Source organism: Pleurodeles waltl, chromosome 4_1 (assembly GCF_031143425.1).
Source record: "Pleurodeles waltl isolate 20211129_DDA chromosome 4_1, aPleWal1.hap1.20221129, whole genome shotgun sequence".
NCBI classification, from domain to species: Eukaryota; Metazoa; Chordata; class Amphibia; order Caudata; family Salamandridae; genus Pleurodeles; species Pleurodeles waltl.
Window position 1 is genome coordinate 494,597,205 of NC_090442.1, and position 27,117 is coordinate 494,624,321.

At 44.0% G+C, this 27,117-nt stretch overlaps 1 protein-coding gene across 5 annotated transcripts in view; it reads right to left on the reverse strand.

Moving 5' to 3' along the window:
* Positions 1 to 27,117, reverse strand: part of NAV3 (neuron navigator 3) — a 1,001,553-nt gene that overhangs the window by 254,534 nt on the left and 719,902 nt on the right. For 3 of the 5 annotated variants that reach the window (XM_069228787.1, XM_069228785.1, XM_069228789.1), the window contains 2 exons: positions 23,399 to 23,440; positions 12,791 to 12,951 (listed from right to left, as the gene is read on the reverse strand). In XM_069228787.1, the coding sequence (XP_069084888.1) occupies positions 12,791 to 12,951; positions 23,399 to 23,440 (203 nt within the window). The remainder of the gene's footprint in view (positions 1 to 12,790; positions 12,952 to 23,398; positions 23,441 to 27,117) is intronic. The other 2 variants (XM_069228788.1, XM_069228786.1) reach the window with 1 other exon arrangement.

The following is a 27,117-nucleotide window of genomic DNA, read 5'->3' on the forward strand; positions in this document are numbered from 1 at the left end:
GCCGTCAGTATCTGAGATCCTGGCAGGGACAGTGGTAGGTTGGAGGGTCTGCCCGCCAAATTCATAATGTGGCAGTCGGACCGCCACCGCGAGGATGTCGGTCTTCGAACTGCCAGCCTCTTATTCATGCCCTCAGTGTCATGTTGGGAATAGTTAAATTAAATTTTTAAAAATAATTATTTGTGTAACTTGAGCGTCTTTTGTTTGCAAAAAATAAGTCTCACACAGATTACCCAAAATATTAAAATTATATGATCCACTCAACCATTTGTCCGGAGACCCTATTGTTGTAAAAAAAACAAGTATCCTACTGATTACCAAAAATATTGAAATGAATTTATCTGATCAACAGGGGTAATTCTTCAGGAGACCAGCCCGTCCTCGATACATCAAGTTTTTGTTAACATAAGGAGATACCAGAAAATGGGATTCTCAGGAGGCAAAGACTTATTCTATAACAACCTTCCAGCATTCAAGTTAATGTGTATGAGCTACCAGGCCCAAAGTTTCTAAAGAGTGAAAAAAGACATTTAAGATTTTGGTGGAGTAAAATCATCATGTCGTTGGGACAAAAAATAATCATATATTGGTTATAAAAATGATAAATAAATTCTATGATGCTGTATATTTATTTTATGGGAGGCAAATAGTTTGGAAGCCTCTGCTGGTTAATGTCCTGGACAGGAACTCAGAGAGAAGGTATTCTCACGGGGGGATATATGTGTATGGGTCAGACCACAAAAAAAGCCTTTTGGCATTCATGTTTACTAGGGAGAGCTGGAAAGCCTGAAGGTTTCCAAGTATGAAATAAAATCTGTTTGTTATTTGAATTCGACATACATGTCAGTGACCCTTGTTTTTTATTAGAGTGCTTGTGTGGTGAGTTCTTCTACCACACAATGGAAATGAGCATGATGACACTTCAGAATTATTAAGATCAGCTTGTGAGGTTCAAGAACACAAGGTTAGCTAAGGGATATAATCATTAAGGCTATCCTTAAAAAAAAAATCACGATAAACCCAGCATTGCTTTTTCTAATAGGATTCTATTTGCATTTTTGTTTGCATAGACCAACGTTTCTAGGATTACCCTTTATAGATCATCTGTTGTCTGCTTTACTGCTAAGTAGTGATTACTCATATGTGTAGTCAACTTTCTGCATCTGATATTGCTCTTATATATTTCAAACCACACAGAGATGCTCATAAAGATCATGTGTGTGGTGTTACAATTTGCGTCTCTCTGAGGGGTCCATATGAAATTGGGGCCCAGCTCTAAGACCTATGGGTATTTTCTCAGATGGCACACATTGCACGACCCACACAGATAATGGCCTACGATTTATTATAAGCCTCATGCCAAGCATACCATTTTTTCGTGGTGCTGGCGGTCATGTGTGTACTATTATGTCACGTATGTTTCTTCCTCCCTTAAGAGAAAATCCTGGCTTCTTCAAATTCAGTGAGCCCAAACTGATTATGCCCCAATTTTTGTTAATCAGTTTTTTGATGTAGTTGGAGGCTACATTATATGTGGTGACGCAGGTAAGAACATCTGTTTCTGGGACACGTTCAGATGATTAGCTCGTTTATAGCATTTTTGCACAATATGGTCAGGATGTTCTCTGTATTTTAGCTTTACTGCGAGATCGTTTCCTAGGAGTCTGTAGTCCTGAATATGGCTACAGTTACTTTGCATCTTTAGGAGCTGGCTGTACGGGGGTTCTCTCCCATAAGGCGTTGGTGAAAACTGTTGAACTGCAACAGACTGTTTTTGTCTGTCAGTTTGTAGTACATTCTTGGGTTTAACCCAGCTCCCTCTGAGTAGTTGGTAACATAAAGAAATGAAAGCCGGGTGTTGCTCATGGAGTACATAAATTTAAGAAATTTGGCATGTAGCTTCATCCAGGCATGAACTTCTTGGACCGTGCTCTTCTCTCTTTCCCAGATGATCAATACATTATCGATATAGCGTTTTCAGAGAATAATCCTTTCTTTGTATGGATTGCAATCAGACAGTAGATGTTCCTCTTCAAAAGGGCAAACATTCAGACTAGGCAAGCTTGGTGCAAAGGTGCTGCCCATTGATGTTCCATGGGTCTGCAGGAAAGTGTGATCCTTGAATTTTGAAGTAGTTCTCCATCAAAGCCAGTCAATAACATTCTAGTATTAAATGTCTGGGTGTATTGTACTGTCAGTCTCCAAAAGTTTTGTGGGTAGCATTCTGGTTAACCAACCTCTGAAAGGTGGCAGGGACATTTTTCATCCTAAAGGGCATCACCCTAAACTAGTAGTGCCCATCTGGGGTAGAAAATGCAGACCTCTCATTGGCTCTCTCAGTCAGAACAATCTGCCAATATCCAGACGTTAAATCAAATGTGCCAAGATATTTGGCAGCCCCCTAACCGAAGAATGAACTCATCAGCTTGGAGGATGGTATGCGTGTCAGTCTTCATGACTGCATTGAGTCCTCAGTAATCCACACAGAACCTGAGTTCTGGAGTAGCAGCAGCTTTGGGCCAAGACCACAGGACTGGCCCAAGGGCTACTGGAAAACTCAATAACCCCAAGAGCTAACATTTTGTATACCTCATACTTAATGCTGGCTCTAACCTTGTCAGTCACCCTGAAAACTTTATTTTTCACAGGTGGACTGTTCCCAGTGTCCACATCATGTGTGCATGGGATCAAGGAAAAGAGAGAAGCAAACTGTCCCAACATGTGGCGACCGTCTTGAACCATATTCCTCTTTGGCAGAAAGGAGGTCAGGAAGAGGCTCGCTCTCTTCCTCCACCCCTTCATCTGTTACCAATAGCATAGTCACCTCTGTCCTCTCAAAGTGTGGCTTGAGGTGGTTCACATGTAGGACCCTCAAAGGGTTCTTAGGAGTCCGTAATTTCAGCAGATAGGTGACACCACTCTTTCGCTCCACCGCCTCAAACAGCCCAGTCCTCTTATCTTAAAGAGCGCAAGTCTCCAGTGGGGCCATCATCCACACTTTTTGCCCAGGATGAAACTCAATTAGAGCGGCATTCTGGTCATACCACTGTTTCATATCTTCCTGCCTTGCTTACAGATTCCCTTGGACGAACTTCCTGAAGCCAGCATGTAAATGAAAATATCTTGGGAGGGCTTACTGGAGGCCTTCTCCAAGCCTTCCATAACCAGACTCAAAGGTATCCTGTCAAGGCTGCCATACAGCAACTCAAAAGAGCTAAAGCCAAGTCCCTTTTGTGGCACCTCCCTGTAGGCTAACAGAAGGCATAGCAATAGGCCACCCACTTATGCCTGAAGGGCTCTGACAGGCCCATGATCATGCTCTTCAAGGTGTGGTGAAATCTCTCAACTAGACCGTTTCCTTGGGGATGTTAAGGAGTGTAAACGTGTAGGTTACCCCACACTCCTTCCACAGAGATTTCATATGTAGCTATAAAGTTGGTACCTCTATCAGATATCACCTCCTTGGGGAACCCTATGCGGGTAAAAACCACCATCAATGCACGACCCACCACAGGGGCAGTGATTGGTCTTAAAGGAATGGCTTCTGGGTACCTGGTGGCATGGTCCACCAAGACCAGGGTAAACTTGCTGCCGCTGGCCTTCTTGAGAGCCAGAGGCCCCACAATGTCAATACCAACCCTATCAAAGGGGGTGCTGACAACAGGAAAAGGTTGGAGGGGAGCCTTACATTTCCCCCGACTTGCCTGACAAGTTTGACAAGACATACAGTGTGCATCTGAATGCTTGCACATTTGGGGCCAGTAAAAGTGGGTGACGGGCCTCTCAAAGGTCCTGTCCTGCCCCAAATGTCCAGCTAAAGGCACATCATGAGATAGACCCAGTAGGAAGGCTCTGAAGCACTGGGATACCACCAGCACACAGGCTGCCCCAAGCTCACTATATAGGAGGCCATCCTCCCACAAAATCAAGTGTGAACCAGAATCCGTGCCAGACACCTGGTCTGCAGCCTGCTGCTGCAAACCCTCCAGAGTAGGGCATGTTGTCTGTGCTTTCCTGGTGAAACTCTCTTCCTGCTGCCACTGAGTCAGCTCAGGGACCTCCCCAATTCAGCCAACTGTTCCTCTGTGGGCACCGTGGCTTCCCTCTCAGGTTCAGCCTTCTCCCAGACTGTGGGAAGTTCTGGAGCGGGTTTCCTGTGCCCTTTGTCCTTCCTCCTTCTGGCGTCTGCCCGGGCCACTCTTTTATGCTCCAGAGCCTTCTGATCACCCTGATGGGCTGCCATTGACAGGGTTGACACACACACCCAGGCAGACCCAACATCTCCAAGCGAGACCTGTGTTCTACCTCCTTCCAAGGGGAATCCTCCAGGTCACTGCCAAGCAGAAAATCTACAGACATGGTTGGACTCACAGCTACCCTCAAGAACCTGAGACCCCCACCCCACTCAAAGGGCCCTGCACCACTCTGCATAAGCACTCTGAGTTGTCTACTGGAAATACTTGGTGAAGTGCATGGGGAACTACCTGTTCCTCAGACACCAGGTGACTTCTCACAGTAGTCACACCGGCTCCTGTGTCCCTCAGAGCCTCCACCCTCTGTGCATTGATGGTCACCCATTGCCTGTACTTTTCAGTGTTCTCAGGCACAAGGTTCCTCTGGACCATCTCACTGTCCCCTAGTGAGATAAGGGTCATCTCAGCTGGCTCCCACCCACCTGGAACCAATTCCTCCTCAAGAGCTACACTGGCCAAACCCTGTGACTGAGCACCAGTGGGTGCCTGGGTCCCCTTGGGACATTTGGGATCCCCCCTCATGTGACCCACCTGGTCACATGCATAACACTTGCGGGGAGCTCTCTCTGCAGGTTTTCCTGTAGAGACCCATGGTTTCTTTTCAAATGGGGGCTGGGAATCGTTACCCTGTGAACTAGGTTAGGGCCCTTTAGATAACTCCCCCTGTTTATCCTTACCCCCCTTCTACTTCTTCTGATGGGGACCCTGCCCACCCTTGGTGGAGCCTCCCCCATACTTCTTCTGGACCCTGGTGCTTTCCCACCATTCCTCTTCCTGAGCAAGCTTTCTGGGGTCAGTCAGCTTGCTGTCAATTCGGTGCTGGTGCAGCTCTGGAAAACAAAGACTGTACAAGTGCTCCCAAGCAATTAGGCTGTAAAGCCCCTCATAAGATGTTACCTTACAGCCCTTCACCCAACCATTCAGTGGCCTGCAAAAAGAGTCAACACATTGTAACCAGGTTTGGGAATCCTTCTTTTTGTAGGACCTAACTAAACTTGTCCTTGTACTGCTCAGGGGTGAGACCATACCTTGTGTGTAGGGCGTCCCTCATTTGAGTGTTGGTGAGTCTCTGAGGATCCCATAAGGATATCAAGGTGTCCCTCCCTTCTAGCTCAAAGTGCTTCCACACACCAGCCCCCAATGTGCTTCAGGGACCATGTTCATATGGAGAGCAGACTCATACACGTTGAACCACAGATAGATGTCATCCTCCCTCTTGTAATCCTTCACCAGATATTTAGGAATGTGTACCCTCTTCTCAGGCTGCACTGAGGTACTGCTGCCATCATCTCTACTAGACTGGGTCTTCTGTCCAGCCCCCTTAAAATGAGCTCATGAGCCAAGAGCATCTTTTTCTCTTTAACAGCCAGCCCCCTCTTTTCCATCTCCATCTTAAGCTTCTCTAGCTCAAACTGTTGCACCCTCTCTGCCTATCTGTCCTGCAACTTCTCAGGAGTCAGACCCTTACATGATAAACTGCTACCACCCCGGAAACCCTCCCCCCAAGCAGAACAGGTACATCCACCACACCACCTAGATTACTCAGCACCTCCTCCCCCTCATCCCCCTTTTCTGTGTGCCTCCCAGCCTCCTTGACTGCCACCCAGGCCCTCAACGCCTTTTGCAGCTCCTCCTTCCTGGCGGAGCCCCAGGTGGGGCAGTCAAGATCCTGGCAAAACTGCTTCAGTTGAGCCACTGTGTACTCCTCCAGTTTCTCAAACTCAAAAACATCCTTTATAGCCATACCTGGTGCATCCCCAGATTGAAATATGTTGGTGAGTACTCAAAAAATTAAAAGTTCCAAATGTAGTTCAGAGAGTTTCCAAAAGAAGTTAAGAAAAATCACAAAAAAGATGGAAGAAGGAAAAGCCCAAAAAGAGAAAAAGCAAAACAAGTAGTATGTGGTCACGTAATAGTCTGCAATGAAAACAGTAGTGTACACTTAATCACTGTATGTCAAGTACATATACAAGTTCTATCCTCACCGCTGAACACCAATGTTAGAAAGGGGGTCTCTGGTTGGCAGTCAGTTTCACTCTGTGCAAGCAGAGACCCTCACTCTAGTCAGGGCAATGGAGATGCACACTTTAGATAACATTGCTCACCCCATTGGTAGCTTGGCACAGGAAGTCAGGCTTATCTCAAAGGCAATGTGTAAAGTATTTGTGCCCAAAACACACAGTAATACAGTAAAAACACTACCAAATGGACACCACACCAGTTTAGAAAAATAGCTAATATTTATCTAAATCAAACAAGACCAAAACGACAAAAATCCAACATACAAAAGTCAAGTTATGAATTTTTAAGGTAAAAAAGATTCTTACTCCACAGAAAAGAACGGAAACGTTGTTTTTTACACAAGGTACCTGGTTTGCATCAAAAATAAAGCCGCACTTGTGAGGGTGCATTGGAAAAGTCAGTAAAGCATTGATTCCTTACTCGTAAGTGAGGCCATGTGTTGTTACTTCTCCAGTCGGGTAGGCGATGCATCGTTTTTCTCTCCTGCATGAGAGCGATGCGTTAATTTCCAGGTGGGGCACCTTGAATTCGTGCAGGTTCACAATGATTTTAACAGCCAGTGACGATGCGTCTGAAATTCGGCCACACGGTGATGGAAAAACTGCGCTGCGTGAAGTTGCGTCATTTTCACCACTTCGTTGCAGGTGTTGCGTCACAATTTTCCTTGCAGGGCTCCCTGTGTGTGGATTTCAGTCCTTGTTCTACCAGCTTCGTCTTTCCAGGGCCCAGGAACTGGAAAGGGTAACACTTGGCAGGGCAGGAGTCTCAGCCGAGAATCCACGTGCTAGCAGAGGAAGTCTTTGATGGCCCTGAGACTTCAAAACAGGAAGCAAGCTCAATCCAAGCCCTTGTAGATTCTTCACAAACAGGAATAGTCCAGTCTTTGTCCTCTTTCAGGCAGAAGCAGCAACTGCAGACCAACCCAGCAAAGCACAGTCACAGGCAAAGGTTCAGTACTCCTCCTCCAGCTCTTCTCCTTGACAGAAGTTCCTCTTGGTTCCAGAAGTAATCTAAAAATCTGGGGTTTGTGGTCCCTTTCTGCCTCTGAAGTAGGCAAACTTCAAAGGAAATTCTCTGTTGTTCACAAGATCCTGCCTTGCCCAGGCCTGGCTCCAGACTCACACCAGGGGGTTGGAGACTGGATTGTGTGAGAGCAGGCACAGCCCATTCAGATGTAAGTGACCACTCCTCCCTCCACTCTAGCCCAGATGGCCCATCAGGATATGCAGGTTACACCCCAGCTCCCTTTGTGTCACTGTCTAGAGGGGATTCACAAACAGCCAGTCTGACCCATACAGGGAATACACAAGCAGGCAGAGTTACCGAATGGTTTAAGCAAGAAAATGCTCACATTCTAAAAGTGGCATTTTCAAACTGACAATTTGTAAAACAACTTTACCAAAAGATGTATTTTTAAATTGTGAATTCAGAGACCCCAAACTCCTCATCTCCATCTGGTCCCAAAGGGAAACTGCACTTAAAAGATATTTAAAGGCAGTCCCCATGTTAACCTATGAGAGAGACAGGCCTTGCAACAGTGAAAACCAAATTGGGCAGTATTTCACTGTGAGGAGATGTCAAACACTTCAGTACATGTCCCTCCTTTGACATACACTGCACCCTGCCCATGGGGCTGCCTAGGATCTAGCTTCTTGGTGCCTTATATGTATGAAAAGGGAAGGTATAGGCCTGGCAAGTGGGTACACTGGCCAGGTTACAACTGGACACACAGACACTGCAGTGGCAGGTCTGAGCCATGTTTACAGGGCTACTCATATGGGAGGCACAACCAGTACTGCAGGCCCACTAGTAGCATTTGACTTTCAGGCCCTGGACACCTCTAGTGCAGTTTACTAGGGACTTTCTAGTAAATCAAATATGCTGATCATAGAAAAGCCAATTACACCTGCAATTTACACAGGGCGCATTTGCACTTTAGCACTGGTCAGCATTGGTAAAGTGCCCAGAGTAACAAAAACAGCAAAAAGAGCCCAGCACAAAGTAATCAGAGGTAAATAATTGACTTTTTAAAGAAAATACTATGTCTAGGAAAATGTTACTATTTTAAAATTAACTAGCTTGAAAGTGACACACAGGACTAATATGTGATGGATAGTCTGAGGAAAGAAATGTGTAAAGTAGATGATTAAACTAGGTAGTAAACTATTTTCTGACTGTTAAACATATATCATCTCATACCTGACTACAATTCCAAACTTCTTACATTTTTAAACTAGCTGGTTTCTTAACTGCATTAACACCTCAACGCTCATTTTCTTCAGCCTGCTACATGGGAATAGCTTTAAATTCGACAACTCTTATTTCAATAACGTGGCATCCAAGAGTGCCTCATTTTTGTTTTAGAAAACAAAACTGGTATTCTGTGGAGAATCTAGAGTAGCACACTGGAGAATCAACTGACAGGCTGCAGTTGTTATAAGTACCTATTTTATCAGTGAAGGAAATTCACCTTTTCTGTGTGGTCACCCGAGACTGTTTGCCTTCTATTGGGACTCATTTTTGCTGTTTATTTAAACTCTGTGCACTTTGCCACGGAAAACAGGAGTGAAGTCCCTGCAATGTCCCTTTAAACATAAATTGCCTACCCCTCATTTATATATTTAAGTTCCATATAAATCCCTAGCATATTGTCTAGGAAATTCACTGTGGTCTGGAAATTAAATGCCACCTGTGACTGCAGGACCTATGCTGCCATCCAAAGGACTGAACTTTAAAATGTGGATTCAGACCAATCATGTGTAGCTTGACTTCGGAAGCCTGATAAATCTGCTGTCAAAATAACCCTTTTTGGTCAGACAGGAAATATTGCTTTTAAATATTAATATCATTCCTAAGTACACATGGTTGTCAGGAAGGTAAGATGCTTATATTTAGAAATGGAAAATAAGCAAAATTAAAATTGGCATATCCCTCCAGAGACTAGGCCTCAAACACTATTGTTACTGGCAAGGATAACACACATAGAAAATGTTAAAGCACAAATTATAAACTGTAATATGTAACAGCTACAAAAGTCATTAGAAGACTAATTTTCATTCATAATTTTTAAAAGCCCAACTCATTTCTAAAGTTGGATTTTTAATAGCTAATTAGGAAAAGTAACTTTTAGAAAGTTAAATTTTCACTGCCTGAATCTCCTGGAAGCTAAATCACATTAGAGCTTCAGCAACTTTCCAGCACGTGCTTGTTCGTAAGGAGGTGTGAAACGAGCAGGAAAAATTACCTGTGTATGAAGAGGTGTTTTTTCCCCTTGCAGGAAGGCTAGTTAGGGTGGACCCAGGAACTTCATTAATTTGTAAAAGGGCCTGCCCTTTCACAACTAAATGTAAGGTGAGACCTGGAGAAGGCAACTCTTTGTCCCCCAGGTGAGCAGGCTCCAATCTGAGCAGGAGGGAAACAATCCCCAACACTAGTTTTGGGTGACCACACCAGAGGGGAACTGCTCATTCCCATGACCACGCTTCAGGGTGGCCATGCAGGTTCTTCAAAAGGGAGAAAGGGTTTCTCCATCTTGAGTTTTAGGAGTAAGATGCACCAAGGTATTGTTCACAGCAGGGGAGACAGGAACATGTGCAAAAGTGGGTATGGTTGCCCCTGGGAATCTTCTACTTATTGTTTATGGAATGTCCTGGAGTCACAATCAATCATTAGATAGTGCCAAACATAAATGTGGCACCACAAGGAACCCTCCTCTGAACACTTTCTGGACCTGCAGAACAAAATAGGGCTGGAGCATGCTTGCTGTGACCAAAGAGGAATCCTGAAGGACTGGACCTGCTCCCTATTCTACCAAGGTCAGAAAAAATGGACTCTAAGAGTCAGAACAATGACCTCCTGTGTGACAACAGGGGAACAACAAGCTGCAAGAGACCTTTTGCCTGAAGTGACCAGCTGACCAGTAACAAATGGACCTTGCTGGTGGCCTCTGATGGAGTGCGTTTTGGCCCACAAATGTGCTGCTCCAGAAACTGAAAGGTAGGGACTTGAAACATTTTTGGACAACCAAGACCTCTGGAGAAGTCAGAGGAACCTCGGTTCAAAGGTGTCTGATTTTGTTGCACCATCTCGGATACAGATCCATGCTTATTCTGCTAGAGCAGTTGGAGCTTAATATAAAGACTAAATCAGGGGGTAAAATCTTTGACCAGGATGAACCCGCTTGGTATATCTGCCTCACATTGTAATGTAGTTTGTCTGAAATCACACCAAGGTTCTGGTTTACTGCTTCCATAGGCTGTCATCTGTTCTTAGTGCTTGATGTTTGGGGCTACTTTAGGCAGGATTTTTTTCTTTTAGTGTCATTGTGTGTATGAAATGCTACACTGTTTTTCTAATTCGGTTTGGGATTTTTATTGTTTGGTGCTTTGACTTTATAATTATCTTGGTACTGCAGCAACACTTTACAGATTGCCCTGAGTTAACTATCTGCTCTGTGCTATAGCTATCAGGGGTTGAGCTCAGGTTTGTTTAGTGCCTTTGAGTCTCACCCTACGAACTTAGTGTCAGTATTCCTTGAGGCGGGTGACTGGCCAGCCCAAACGATAATTCACTTTTTTACCATCAGTATGTCAGACTTTTTTGTCATATGGAAGAGGAATAATGTATAGAAAATATATTTTCAATGATCTCATTTAACTGCTGGAGCACTTACTATAATTTCCATGAGAAAACCATGAGAGATAACTTTTTTCTGTGAGATCCCAGCAGATTTATGAGAGAGTGAAATCACCTTGTAACTCAACACAATTCCTAAAATTAATATCACATAGTCAATAAATGATTTTTATTATCACAGAAAGTGTTTACACACTTTCTTTCTGTTCTGTTGACTGTCCCTCAAAGCTAGGAATTCTCTGCAGTAAATTTCAAAGGCACACAAATGGCAGAACATTATTACAAATAAAAAAACAGCAGGGATGCTTCTAATAACCTCCTCCCTAAATAGTCCCATGAAAAATCATACACCGAAAATAATTTCATCATAAACTTTAAAGGTCTGATTTACAGTATCAATTTTGTCTAAGGGGGAGGGCACTTCTAGGCAGTTATAGACCAGGGTGGAGTAGGGCATCAAAACTATAAAAAGCACTCTTGTCCATAATAATATATAGTCACACTATAATATATTAAATAACAAGTTCCAGCGTGAGTATCCAATGAATTCTTATTACTTCTTCACCAACAGCTACAGCCACGCCAACACGTTTTTCATCTGGGTTTTATTTCCCCACTGACTTCTTCAGGGCTTCTTTTGGCTGTTAATAACAGACAATATCAACTATACTTCAAATAAAGAAACATGTAATAAACACCCAGAAATCATAAAGTGCATTAACTGCTCCATGCACCCATAAATACGGGATTACGATTCAGTGGAAATCACAATACATTTCTTAACACACCATATCTGTGTCAAAATATATACATGAACATCATAGCACTTCCATCACCTTTGTGCCAAATTTCTTCTGAATGTGTTACAAAAATGCACACACAAGTGAAGTTACTAGTGTTAGCGTGTAAAACACCTAATTTAGTAATTGTAAAGAATACCTGTCATAGGAACTATCCAGAATCCAATCTTTCAAACCGACCATTATTTGTATATGGAGTAGGGCATCAGCTTGATCTTTGGCCTTCTAACTCCGCACTGGCCAATAACTACCTGGAAGTGCCCCCGCCTTACATAATATTGCTTAACTACACCGTGTCCCCAGAAGGAGTTGCCTCTATAGACCCAGATTTAAATATTTTGGGCCATCTTCTTCTTTAATACTTAGGCCCTCATTCTGACCCTGGCGGTCTCTGACCACCAGGGCGGAGGGCAGCGGAAGCACCGCCAACAGGCTGGCGGTGCTTCCAGGGCTATTCTGACCGCGGCGGTAAAGCCGCGGTCAGAAAAGGGGAACCAGCGGTTTCCCGCCGGTTTTCCCCTGGCACAGGGAATCCTCCATGGATTCCGACCCCCTTCCCGCCAGCCTGTTTCTGGCGGTTTACACAGAACCAGGATGGCGGGAACGGGTGGCGTGGGGCCCCAGGGGGCCCCTGCACTGCCCATGCCACTGGCATGGGCAGTGCAGGGGCCCCCTAACAGGGCCCCATACAGATTTTTACTGTCTGCTTTGCAGACAGTGAAAATCGCGACGGGTGCCACTGCACCCGTCGCACCCCTGCAACACCGCCGGCTCCATTCGGAGCCGGCCTCTGTGTTGCAGGGCCTTTCCCGCTGGGCCGGCGGGCGCTCCTTTGGCGGGCGCCCGCCGGCCCAGCGGGAAAGCCAGAATGGCCGCCGCGGTCTTTTGACCGCGGAGCGGCCAAATGGCGGTAACCGCATGGCGGGCGGCACGGTCAGAATGACCGCCATAGTCTTTCATGCACAGACACTGCTGATGTTTTGTCTTACTTCTGTCATGTTTGTCATTTGTTGAGTAGACATGAAGCTATGAACTCAAAATATGACTGATGCTTTGGGAAAAATGTTATGGAAGACTCACCCAAGTTTGAAAAGTTATACTTTCCAGATACAGAAGATGACATGGTGGTAGGAGAAACAAGGGGGGACTGGTTGCCAGTGTCTTGTAGACCTCCAGTGGAGTGGGAGCGCAGCCATTCCTTGCCTTCTTCATGATTTGGTTGCCGAGAGGGTGGGGTGTATCTGTCAAATTATATTTAAATGTTAAGCATATAAACGGATTGGCATCAACATCGACATAGGTTCACTGGTTACACTAAAACATTTCAGTCAGAACTTATTTCATTAATTTGGATCTAGCCTATACATTGTCTAGCTTAGCAGTCAAATATTAAACTTAATTAAGTTACAATGAATCCTGAATATTTTATCTGAGTCGCGCTTCCCCACTCTATCATGAAAAGACCACATTTGGTACTGCATTTAGCCATAGGAGCAGTAAAGAGACACATTAAAAAGCTGTCATGATTCAGTGTCATGGAAATAGTGCTCTGATTAGACTGCAAATCTGCATGCACTGTTTTCAAATTGTTTAAAAATGGGAATATAAAGTTGACACTTTATATTGTAGCAGAATGTAGATGTTACTCAAATTACCTACGAATATACGTGCCTAAAACACTACAGTTCAATTAAGGGTGTTTATTAAGATCACATACTTTTCAGTTTCAGTCAGTGTACAGATCTTGGTAAAGTGTGGCAATGAATAATCCATAATGTAAATGCATTCATGAGAAAGTACCAAGTATTAATCATTTCACCATTTCAAATAGAATGATAAGCAAGCTATCAAGGCAGTAGCATAGATGAGCAGGAAGCAGGTAAAAGTATGAGTTTTATGTGACTGCAAGTTCAGAAAAGAGACAGGGACTACTTCTGAACCGGATCAGAAGAAGAAACGGCACGCTTTAACATGCATTTCCTACTCAAGGTATGAGGGTTTTAGGATCTCTGCTTTCTATTGGAAGCCATTTTACTAAAAAGCGACATGACAATGTGCCCGTCTTTTAAAAACCTTTTCACGCAATGAAAAATAGGGGGGGCAGGTTTTGCATTTAATTAGCATTATACGGGCTGACGTTAAATCTCAGTAGCGGAATTGCAGTTTAACTGAAGAGATTCCATTTTTGTGGGACCTCCTCACATCACCAACCCGATCTCTTTAACTCCTTGACACCTTTCCATGTCCCACGCTGACACATTAAAAGACGGCGTTCATGTCAAGCAGGCACAGCCTACACCACTAAACTAAGTAAACTTCTCTTTCTTTGACTGCTCCTGCATTCCGATCCTGCCGCCAGACCCTCCTACAGCAGGAGTCAACACAGAGGTCATATTCATCCCACATTACACTTGGCCATTTAATCTGCCTTCTACAGATGTCTGGGGTATGGGCAGGCCTAGGCCAACTCTATAATGATGAACTATCCTGGTATACCAACCTCGTGGTGAGCTGGGCACATTTGGAGGATCAGAAAACTCTGTAGTTTGGGGGTGCATGTGCTTGATTTGTGGATCCTCATTTGATAGCATGAGTGAATGTGGGTGCAGGCAAATGCCAAAACCATCTCTGATAGGATCCCTCTAGGCAGCACTTGATGACATTGAGTATAGAGGTTACGGGGGAAGTGATAACAGCACGTACTATGTGTGATGATATGAACTTCCATGGCTGTGGCCTAAGGGACATCTGGAAGAAATGCCCAAAACAGACTGATGCTGGGGAAACCGCTACCTAGCCAGCACATAGCCACCTTTATGCTGAAATGACAAAGGAGAAAGTTCATGTGCTGACAGTATTCTAGCGCAGTCTGTCGCATGTAAAAGCGGTCTATAGGCATTTTGGTCTACTTCTGTGTTTTCAGACCTATTGTTTGAAGGTGGATTAACCTGTGTGAAAATGCCTAACCATCACAGATTATGGCCATGTCTGCTATGCTCCTTAAGTTGTTTCATTCTCTTTATTTGGTTGACAGGCAGCAGGAGGCCAGAGGGATGAACAGACTCTAATTTATAATTTTGCATGGTTTACAGTAAGCATTCAGAATAGAAGCAATAGAGATGTATCTCTGAAGGAAATTCCCTCGCAGTTCATCAACAGACATCAAATCCAATCTTGCCTTCACTGCTCTCTGAAGAACTGGAATGAGTTGGAGGCTACAAAAAGTTCAAAGCAAGGCTAATCACCTTCTCTCTTGTCACTCTGCTTTGCTGTTAAGATCCTTTTGATTATTCGCATAAGTTGCATGATTGCAGAAGGACAAGTTACTTAATGCCTTACCTGGTAGAGATAATAACTAGTTGAGATTCTTTACCTTAGAATTTACCCCAGGCATCAGTCTGGATTGTGAGGTGTTTCTCAAGCAGTACCCTTGTGCACCGCTAGGTGCGGTCAATTGGTTCTGTGTCCATTGTTGGCAGCATCTGCGCCGGGTATGAGTTTGTGGGTCCTATATAGGTGCCACTCCAGTGTGCTCACGTCAGCTTATTTTCATGACTTTCCACGCCAGAAGCGCAGACTCATGAAGAGCACTGATCACTGGTGTGTCAAAATGAAGGCCCTAAATGTGGAGTCCCTGTTCCTAGAAATCAGTTTGCAGAGCGGGAAAGATGGGTGGGTCGGTAAGGAATCTGCAACTAGATTTTGTCTCTACCAGATAAGGCATTACCGAAGGTAATTAACTTGTCAATCTGATAGAGACATCTAGTTGCAGATTCTTTACCTTAGGATAGATACCCAAGCAATACCATCCCCGGAGGCGAGTCTGTGAACTAAATTTGTACTAGAAAGTCTTGCAGGACCGAACAGGGAAAGTATTCGTCCCTATGGACCAGACACTCCTGGCAGTAGTGTTTGGTAAATGTGTGCAGAAATGCCTATGTTGCTGCCTGATTGATGTCATGAATAGGATTTCCATGAGCTTACGCAGTGGTTGCAGCTGTAGTTCTGGTAGAATGAGCACGCAAACCTTCAGATGGTTGCTTCTTGGCCAGTGTGCAGCAGATTGTAATGCAGAGTATGACCCATTTGGAGATGGTCCACTTCTCCACTGCCCGACCTTTCTTCAGACCCACATAACTGACAGTTGATCATTCACCTGGAACTCTGGTGTGCTTGAGATAGAATGCCAATGCTCTTTTTGGGTCCAGGTGATGGAGTCTCTCCTCTTCCTTAAAAGGGTGTGGGGGAGCGTAAAAAGTAGGCAAGGTGATGGATTGGCCTACATGAAAGGGTTTAACCACTTATGGCAAAGAGGAAGCCCTAGGGCAAAGCACCACTTTGTCAGGATAGATGGAAAGGTAGGGCAGCTTAGATGACAATGTCTGCAGCTCACTAACTCTGCGGGCAGATGTAATGGCCACAAGAAAGGCTGCTTTCAAGGTGAAAAGTCTGAGAAGACAATTGTGGGGAAGGTCAAAAGGAGTGCACATTAGGAATGTCAGAACCAAATTAAAATCCCATTGAGGCATAATGAATGGGGATGGAGGAAACATATGTTTGAGGAACCTAGCAGCAATAGGTGAATTAAACCAAGAAGGTTGATCAGGCAACCTCAAAAATGCAGAAATAGCAGAGAATAACTTTTGAAAGTGCTCAGAACAGAGCCCTGCTGGGCCAAAGAAGTGATAAACAACAGGATGTCAGAGAGCGGGGCAGAAAGGGGTTCAACAGACTTGTCGGTGCACCATGCCACAAACTTACTCCAAATACAGGCATATATTGTTTCAGTGGAGGGACGTCTGCCTGCCAATCTTATGTTACAGACTTCGGGTGGAAGGTCAAAAGCTGTCAACTGTTGCTGCTCAATCTCCACGCAAAAAGGCAGTGGCTGGACAGGTTCCGGTGGAAAACCCTCCCCTGCTGCTGCGATTAAAGATCCTCCCTAAGGGGCAATCTGATCAGAAGATCGATGGCCATGTTCAGTAGCTTGGGATACCAGACCAGTCCAGAGCCACAAAAGTGACGGGCCCAGTCATTCTTGAAAACTCTGGGCAGAAGTGGTATTTCCACTAAAATCGTCTCTCCTCTCGTGGATGCTAAATATTGGGTGATGGTGCAGTCTAGAATGAGTAAATATAATGTATATTAAGGATGCTAAGCTCATTGTAAAAGTGGAAATGCCCCCCTAAAAAACATATATATGTATGTAGTCTATTACAAATATCCCCATTTGTCGGCCTATGTTGATATAAGAGGTGTATATGGATGTACTGGTCCTCAAAAAGATGGAAGGAAATAAGTAATTCCACTGAAACATGCATCAACAGGTTTTAACCCAGCTGTGGACACCACAACGGGAGGCAAAGGAAGAACAGACATGGTTGTTGGTGTAAAGGAAATGCTAAACTGGGGCTGTTGGAGTGTGATTGAAGTGTGATGTGCAGCGGATGATAGCTATAAGTGTGAGATGGGACTGACATGCGGGATGAAAAGTGTTTAATAGATTTTTGTTTTCTTCTACTACATTAGTTTCCTTTTATTATGTCTTGTTAACATTTTTGTTTGCATGAGGAATTATGTATAAACCATCTTAGAAGTTTTAAACAGATGTGAATTAATTGTACATGGAATTACTGTTATGTGAGACCTAATGAACAGGTATCAAAAAATATAAAATAATAATGTTTGTTGACAATATTGAATTAGGAATAATAAATCGTTTTTCATGTAAGATCATGTTGGGTGAAAGATGGGATAAGGGTCTTTCAACTGTAGGATTCTTTTCCACTGAAAAGAAGAGACAGGTTTAGCGTGATCGTGGTTGATTATATGGGCGTAAAGGCGTGCAGGAGTCCACTCAAGACGAAAAGTGATGCCGAATGATTGCTGGCTACGGAACTCCAACATGCAATATTGCAGACATTGCATGCTCTCTGCGGAGGTGAACAGATCTAACCAAGGCTCTCCCACTGCTGGAAGAGACCTTGCGCCACCTCTGGAAAGATGCTTGTGTGCGCTATAAAGCACTTTCAGCTGAATTTGTCTGACCTGGCGTTCAAAAAGCCTGCCAGATTTTGAAACACCAAATTCCCTGTTCCAGCCATGTCCAGAGTTGCAGAGACTCCTGACAAAGGGTCCACGACCCCACCCTGCCCTGCTTGTTGCAGTACCACATGGCAGTGGTGTCGTTAGTGAACACCTGCACCACTTTTTCTTTGAGTGAAGAAATGCTTTTAATGCTAGTCTGATCGCACGGAGCATCAACAGGTTATTATGGAGTCTGGATTCTGCTGGAGACCAGATGCCTCTGATCTCTGCCTCTGCCAGATGGCCATCCCAGCTGAGGAGTGATATCTATCACTACTGTGAGATCTGGTTGGGGAAGAAAGAGGGATATGCCTGACCCAATCACACCTCATTAACCACCACTGCAGATTTGGTGCAGTTTCCTCCAAGATCTGGACCATGTTTCAGAGATTCCACTGATGTGCTGCCCAATGGATCCTCAGTTCCCACTGCAGAGCCCACTTTCACTATCTGGCATGTGTCACTAGAAGAATGCACGAGGCCATGAGGCCAGACAGCCTCAGAGTCATTCTCGCTGAAATAAAGGCTGAAACATCAGTATCATAGCATGAATATCCTGGACTTGCTGCTCAGAAGGATAAGCCCAAAACTGCATTGTGTCCAGAACAGCTTCAAAAAAGGTATAGTCTGAGAGGGAGTCAGGTGTGACTTCGGCACATTAATAGTGAAACCCAGGAATGCAGGAGAGCCTCCATAGTCTGGAGGTATGAAACTACAGCCTGAGGCGAGCCCGTCTTCAACAGCCAGTTGTCCCGGTAAGGGAAGATAAACTCCTGGCCTGTGCAAATGAGCAGCGACCACCACCGTCACCTTTGTGAACACCTGAGAAGCACTGATAAGGTCAAAGGGGAGCACGGTGCACAGAGTTCTCCTGGCCCACAGTGAACCACAAGGAACGTCTGTGGGCAAGCATGATGGGAATCTGGAAATAAGCATCCTGCACGTCCAATGCTACCACCCAGTCTCCTGGGTCCAGAGAAGATGGAAACTGAGCTAGAGTGAGCATTTTGAACTTCTCCTTCCTGAGGAAGAGATTGAGGGACTGGAGGTCTAGGATTGTAGTAGGACCTTGTTTTTTTTTTAGGTAGCAAAAAGTAGCAGGGATAGCAACCACAACCTACTTCTGGTACAGGAACCCGCTCTATGGCTTCCTTGGCCAAGACAGCCTTCACTTCCTCTTGGAGAAGTGTAAAATGATCCTCTGTCACCCGACCACAGGATGATGGCATGGATAGAGGGATAGTCTCGAAGGGGAGGGAGTAGCCCCTTCAGATTATCTGCAAAACCCACCTGTCTGACATGGTGGGCTTCCAGCAGAGTAGGTGATGGCAGACCCTGCCACTGACTGGTCCTTGGTGGGGATGAGGCATACTTGGAAGGTTTGGAGGTAGCTTTGGGGGGGTGGTGGACTGGCCTGATCCATGAGATCGATGGATCCCACATCCCCAGCCACACAGAGGCTGGGCAGCATCTGCGGCAAAGTGGCTAAATCAGAATGGATGGGGTTAGGGCAGCCCTTCTATAGCCACAAAAGAAGTGAAAAGGGGCAGAAAGCAGACTGAGAGTGACAAGGAGCCGCCGCAAGGCCTAAGTACTTGGCTGTAGCATGAGAATCCTTGAAGCACAAGAGTGCTGAATCTGTTTTTTCTTCGAAAAAATGGGTGCCATCAAAGGGCATGTCTATGTAATTGGCTTGGACATCCCCAATAAAGCCAGACGTCCTCAATCAGGTGTGGCACCTAAGAGCCACTGTCGATGGAACTGCTCTGTCCAGTGAGTAGGTTGTGTCCAGTCCACATCGGATCATTAACTTTTCTGTGTCTCTCCCATCAAAAACTGCTTGGAAAAGTACAACCTGGGCCTCCTGCAGGACCTGTGGTAGCACTTGCACAATCCTATTCCACAGTATGTGGCAGTAACAGTCCAAAAGGCATGAGGTGTTCATGGACCACAATGCCAGGCTGGTTAAAGAAAACATATTTTTCCCAAGTGCACCCAACCTCTTTGATTCTCCATCTGGGGGTGCAGAAGGGAACGCCTCATGGGAGGTGGAGGCTTTGATAACCAAGCTCTCCGGGGTGCGGTGTTGCGTAAAGAAACTTGGGTCGCCCGGAGCAGGGCAATGGCAGCGTGTAATTGTCCTGTCACAGGAGCCCCTGTGCTGGGTCTGAGCCAGGTACCCAGTGTGACATCTGTAAGGGCTTCATAGAAGGGGAGCAGGGGTTCAGAGGATAAAGATCCAGGTTGAAGCACCTCTGTCAGGATGTTAGTCCTGACTGTCACCGAAGGCAACTCAAGATCCAGGACCTCAGCTGCTCTTCAAACCAACATAGACTAGGAAGCTTCCTCCTTTGCAGCCATGGTAGGGGAAGAAAGCATGTCAGTATCTAAGAAAGGTATCCAGTTCACTTGCTTCACCCAAGTCTGTATGCCAGTCCATAGGATCTTGGAGTTGGTATTTCAAACAGTCCAGCGACCCCTCCCATTCCTCACCAAAACCCAGCCCATAGGAAAAAGGATCAGATCCGACATAGGAAGCGCTGCTCCTGTCTGCGCCGGAGTCTGTGTTGTACGACACCCATTCGGCTCGTGTCAGAGTCGGTAATGAGGATGGGGACACTGCAGCCTAGGGGCGCGGGCGGTGCTGGGAGCATTAGCGTCAGGGCTGGCATTGAAGAAGGTCAAAGTGGTCCAACTGATGCCATCCCAGGTCCAAGCATGAATCCATGGGTGCCCCTCAGATCCAAGGCCACAGCTGCCAGCACGGAACCTGAAGGGGCCCTTCTGACTCCATGGGGCCTGAAGGCATGCCAACGGTGTGTAACTGCCTAAAATGAGGCACATGTTCTCATAGAACTTGTTTAGCTGGACAGGGGTCACTCTGGCTCCCGGAAACTCAGGGAGGCATGGAGTCAGCCCAGACGCAGACTCCGTGGAGGGAGGCTTAGAACAACAACGCTCCTGCTCTCTCATCTCATCAGCCAACAGAATGCCGAAGAATGTTTTTGCTTTCTTCGATTTCTTCTTGTGCTTTGCCTACCCAATCGTCCTGAGGACCTGGAGTGAGATTACGAGGATGGAGGACTCCGCGACCACTCACAGGACCTTCCTCTGGACCAAGACCTCAACTTGCACAGAGTAAAGTGTTGGGCCGCCATCAGCTTCAGGGACTGCTCCCTCAAAGTCTTTCGATGCATAACCCAACACTCTGAGCATGACTTCGGGTTACGGTCATGCACCAAACACCAAAGGCACACAAGGTGTGGATCCATCATGGACAACGCCCGATGACATGATCCACAGGGCTTGAACCCGGTCTTTCTAGATGACATCCCTTAATGCACCAGGAGTTAGACACTCAAAAACCTTTGACAAAAAGTGAGAAAGGCCAGTCAAAAAATGAATGAGGGGTAACTCTCTTCGGAACAGCGCTGGCTGCACAGAAAGAAAAGAACTGACATAGCATGGCAGAGTGCTGCCTACATTGGACCCGCAGCATCATATCTGGTGCTGACGATCGACATGGAGCAGATCAATGCCACCTAAAGGCATGCAGCTGTACTGCTCGAGAAAAATCTCCGGGTCCAGACTGATGCCTGGAGGAATTTTTAAGCTAAGGCATCTGCAACTAGATCTCTATCAGATGTCTTAGTCTGAACTGTGCTGCTTATTCGTCAGTACTTATGCCCATAGCTGGTCCTCATTTTCTTCAGCTTTGAGGCCTTTAACTGGGATTCCATAGTTTTTAGAGATATCAAAAATTACCTTATGATTGGCATCAAGGTGATGCCTCCAGAATCAGCGGTAGCAATAATCCACTGGACACTAGACGTGGCCAAGTGTCATGCCTAGTGTAAAAGCATCAGAGATTTATTGGAAAAGAACAGCCTTTCAGCTGCTCCTTATAAAACTGGGAAAGAAACTGCTCAACAATTTTATTAATGTTTAAAGTCTGTAAATTGTTGTCTCATATACGATTTGAAAATGCCCAAAGTCTTCTTTAAACATTGTACAGTTTAAAGGGAGGTAATGTCAGAGCAGTTATCGATGTCTAAAATCTTATAGTATGCCTCAGTTTAGATCCCAATGTCCCATCCAATATTACCACACATGAATCCATTCATGGAATAGGAGAATCAGAGCCCTTTCCCTTGGACAAAAAGTATTTCTGAAAATGTTTACCAGATGTGGTCACATCTGGGGAACCGTTTCTGAGTACAGGTATCCTTTCACCATTATTTTGATAACTGACTGATTCATGCTCTTTCCTGGGGAAAACAGTGCACAAGACATGGGAATGGTATGCATCTTCTCAAAAGTCATGGATTTCTCCTCAAGTATCTCACACCTCATGATTCCATTGCAAGAATGGGAACTTTGAGCAGATTTCTCTTGAACTCATGTGTGCAGTCTTCCTTTGGGAAACAAAGTCATAAAAGTTATAAATGGGGTGGTCTAGTCTTTTCCCAGGGAATGGCTCCAGCTGCAGGGAAAAATTATGTTTCCTCCTCTCACTGTTCAGATATTGATGAGGAATGGAAATGGAGGAAGCAGAAAGGACAGAGTTTCGTTGGGCTTCCTCTGCTGAAATGATTCTATTGGCACTTGTACAAAAGGATCATCTGGATCTTGGGATTTGAAGGCACAGGTAGATCTATGAACCCTCACGTGCTGGTGGCTTTTATTATAGAATCTCAGCCAAGGTGTTATTTTCTCCTTTCAGATCTAATGAGAATTAGTACATTTGTCTAGTGGAGAAGGAGGTTAGCATGGGGAATTAATTTCCTAGGGTGACTTACTCATAAACAGTAACTTCTATGCAGAGGCCTACAGGGTCATTTGGCATTAGTTTCTCACTCAAGGGGAGTTGATACATTTTTGGAATTTTTAAAGATAGATTTTTATCTAACGATCTCAAAAAGTGGTCATTGTTAGTGTCTTGATCCCTGACGCAGCCTCTTTGTATGAAATTTGAAGCTGACCGGTGGGTTTCAGTATCTTGAACTCACAGCATGATGTGTATGCTTACTTTTAGTTTAAATAAATCTACAGTTAGGTATTGAGAATGTTGCATCAATACCTTGCTGTTCCATGTTGACAAGTGACAGCTTGACAATCACTAATAATAGGTTGTAAAGGCTCCAACTCCAGGCATGTGAAACCGAAGTCTAAAAAGTACCTTTATTCTCTGAAGCTACCAGAAACTGTCTGTGATTTGCTGACAGTAAGAGATGGAAAATATAGTTGACTTTTTTTTTTTTTTGCAAAATACTTAAATTGACAAATGAAGAGCCAGACATTACTGCTTTTAAATGATCCTATTGCATTTTATAATTGTAAAGTGGGGTGAGCCGCATGTCACATCCATTGAACTGTGAATAGAAATTGAAATTTCTTGTATTTTCACTATTACTCCTACCTTCAGGGGAGTCCTTGATTTGGCATATTTTCACTCATGCATCCTTTAACTGCTACTAAATTTACTTTTAAATGGTTTTTGTTGAATTGGAAAGGAGTGACAAAGGAAGTGACAGTAAATAAAGATTTACATTCCAAGCAAAGCAAAAGCGGCAGTAATGCTGAAAAAAGCTTAATGTCTACCTCAGTCCCTTTTTAGGCAGTGTATTTCTGTCAAGTCGAAAACTGTTAAAACAAAGATATCATCTAAGACCACACAGTAAAGAGAAGTAATCCAAATTATGATGTTATGTAGTTACAGTGTCTAATAGCACAAAGACTTATGCATCTCAAAAACACTCAAACTAAACAAAGTCTGGATTGTTTGCAAAAGGTGCAGTGGAACTCCACCTTTAGTAATAGAGAATACAGGATTTTAGTTAGACAATACTATTGTGTGATCAGAATACTTACATAACATCCATTTCTGTTGTTAAACATAATTTACAATAAATAAGCCCGTAGAGGGCCGTCAAATGCATAGCAGACATGGGCTCTTGTGAAATCAACCTCCTAGTGTTGTATTCAGCAGATCACTGTGGTCTCTCTTTGCCCATCTTGCACTGGACACTTCTTTCTTCAGGTCAGAAGCCCTCAATGTGCAGTCAGAGTCACACTCTTCACATCTACAGATGATAATAGCCAGTAACGCAACCACAATGTTGCTTGTAATAAAAAGGGAAATAAGCAAAACAGAGGCAACAGGTTGTTTCCTTGAGCGCTGTGCTCTCCATCTTAATGCGAATGAGCATCTGCAAGATCAGAGGTATTTGCTGTGTTGCTTTTTTCATTGCTCTGCCAATTAACTCATTTTATTTTATATACTCTACTAGTTCTATCTTTTCTGCAGTGAATATTTGGGCCTTAAGTCACCAAGTTCAGTGAGTTGTTGGACACATGCCTCTTCAACCAGAATGAGCCTGTGCTAAGAGAGAGTTACGTTATGATGCTCACAGCCTCTTCAGTCCTTTAAACATTTCTGTCACAAACTTAAAGGGTAAGTACAGTAAAAAAAAAGAAGGTTGTTTTAAGTTACTAAGTCAAATATGCATAATCTACACATCCTCTCTTTTGGCAGAATGTCTTGTCATGCCCCCTCCTCTTAAAATAGGGGGCTTTCTAGACTAATTGACACATATTGCATTATTCTGCCCACTGCTGAGGGCCAGATAGCTATGGAAACTCCAGTGCTTTTAGATCCTGTAATGTCAGATGAAGGCATTCAGAGAACCTACTCCTATTTTGCTTCAATTCCAGTTTCTTATCGCACTGTTTTGTTTGGTATCTCGTGCTACTAGGCTTGTGAGTAGCTAATAAGGATACCACCTTTGAAGTGAATTTACAGCCCCTTACACATCGATGCTTAAGTATACCATTGTTATCTGTATCCTTTTAAGGATAAAAGTAATTTGCTCTCGAAATTAAAAATCATTTTCTTTCTTAAAATTGTGCAATTTTAATACATTCTAAGTTTGTATTCAATATAATAATTGCACATCGAAATCCTTTTACTTCACAAATATTTATTTTTCTGAAAAATACTTCACGACAACTAGTATGTGTATGAGGTTATACATTCCAGATACTGAACCAACGGTTTTGAGTTATTGATTCCATTGGAGAAGTGATACAATTGATAACTACAATTAGAGACAGACACCTAGGTTTGCTGTTCCATTCAAGAACTGATATAAATTCTTGAACGGAGTTCATAACCTTTTGACTCAATACCTGGAATAAACAGCAATGAACAAATACTGCTTGGTGTGAAGCGTATTTGACAATACGAAATAGCATACAAATTTGGTGTTCGATTAATTTGTTGTGTATAAAATTTTAGAGCACTCAAAATGCATAATTACCGTAAAAAAGATTGATCCTTAACTTTAAGACTACATTTTATTCATACCTAACAGGAAGCAAATGAAAACACTATAATTAGGTATCTACCTCAGATTGACTGTGGGGGTCACTTTAAATGATTTGTTTTATAAACCGACACTACTAGTTTTCATATGCCCCATCAACATTAATGTGCAATAAATAAGGATATGTTAGTTACTGCTTAATTATAAGGTTATCGTTCTTTTAAAATCTTCTTTAGAAATATGCAGGAATTAGAAGAGGAAAAAAGACACAGCTATTTGGTATGTCTAACATATTGTGCATACTTTAGCACAGCAACTACAGCACTCCAGTAGAGGAAGTTAAGATCAAATATGAAGTGAATCCAAGGATCATTTTATGGATGCCAACTTCCAAAGCACCAAATAAATTTAAATTCTGAAAACCATCTGTGGGCACCATAAGAGACTGAAGGAAAATATTTTATAATGAGTACCTTTTTAACTTTCTCAAAAACACAGTTTGTAATAAAAAAAGGCTGAATGGATGTACCCGTTTTCAATTAGCTCTCACTACGGCCCATTTACCTTTGCTGCTGAATATGAAACTAGTCTCCTTTCAATAGTATTGTTTAAACGCCAAGATTGTTCTTTGCCTTCTCAAGTGAAGCTTTATCAATCGCCCCAGATATCTTGATTTCAGATAACATGACTGAGAAAAAGAGAGGTGTTTTAGTTGGGGTGGATTGGGGCCACCATAACTTATAAAGTCACTATCCTGTTTGGTTCAGTCATAGGTTTTAATTATTTGAACCCTAGCTCAGCCCTGCTAGCTATGGCACAGAGCAGGCAGGCTTAACATAACCAAATGCATAAAGCATTTAGAAGTACCAAAATAGTTACAAAGTACAAAACACATTGCTATGAAAATTGCTCGCCAATTTATGAAACAGAGAGAAAATGTTAAGAATCATAAATGATAGCAAAACAATACAAATCATTTTATAAGAACCAAAGATATTAATATTTTAGGATTTAAGTGAAAATAACACCAAATCACGTAGTGCAAATGGTAGTCCATGGTCATGAACACCGGGACCTTGGTGCAATTTGAGGCTGACCGTGATGGAGTGCTGGCAGGATAGAGCCTTTAAGTAGTGAAGTTCGAAAAAACTAATTAGACTCTGATGTTTGTCGGACTGCCAGAACACCTTTCAGTGCAGGGAGCTATGTGGCAAGCTGGAGCTATTGGTCCAAACCATGGGGGTGGAGGCCTGTTACTCCTGATGTCTGGAGCCCGACTTACAATGGGTTGTAAGCAACTGTGCCAAGTACCCATTCAGCACTTGACTCTCTGTAGCAGTGTGGGTTGAGCAGTCCACGGCTTTTTAGGGGGAGGTAGGTTTCCCAAGGTGAACACAGGCTCACAACTCAAAATATGTTCAATAGCAGCAATAAATGACTGTTGAATCAAATACTAACTTTTAGGGGGAAAAAAGTGCACTTATTTATGAACAGAAAATTAAATGCAGCTTTCACAAACAGTGCACACCGCTCCGTGAGGCCAACTTATGTTCGAAGGGCAGATTCCCATTTCCCCCTCACTAATGGTAATGGTTACACCTCATTCACTATAGGCGATATTCAGGTTGAGCCCCACTAGCAGTCTGAGTCTCAGGAGCCCCACTCTAACTCTTCCAAGGTGAAAAGTGTTCAGATTTATAACAGAACAAGTTCCTCCAGGGCCTTCTGGCCCCGAGATCAGTCTTACCCGCTCCTGCAGGGGTTGCGCTACCAGAGTCCCCAGGACAATTTCGATCTAGGACATTGCAGAGGGCTGCGGCAGCTGCCGATAGTGAGTAGCACTAGAGGCTCTGCAGTGGCTGGGTGTTCACGGTGCTTCCTCCAGTGAGAGGGTAGGTTTCTCTCATCCTTCTCACTGGTGGGGGGTTGGGGTGGGGTGGGGAAGGATTGCTTGGATTCAAATCCTCAGTCAGAACTTTGGCACACACAGGTCAC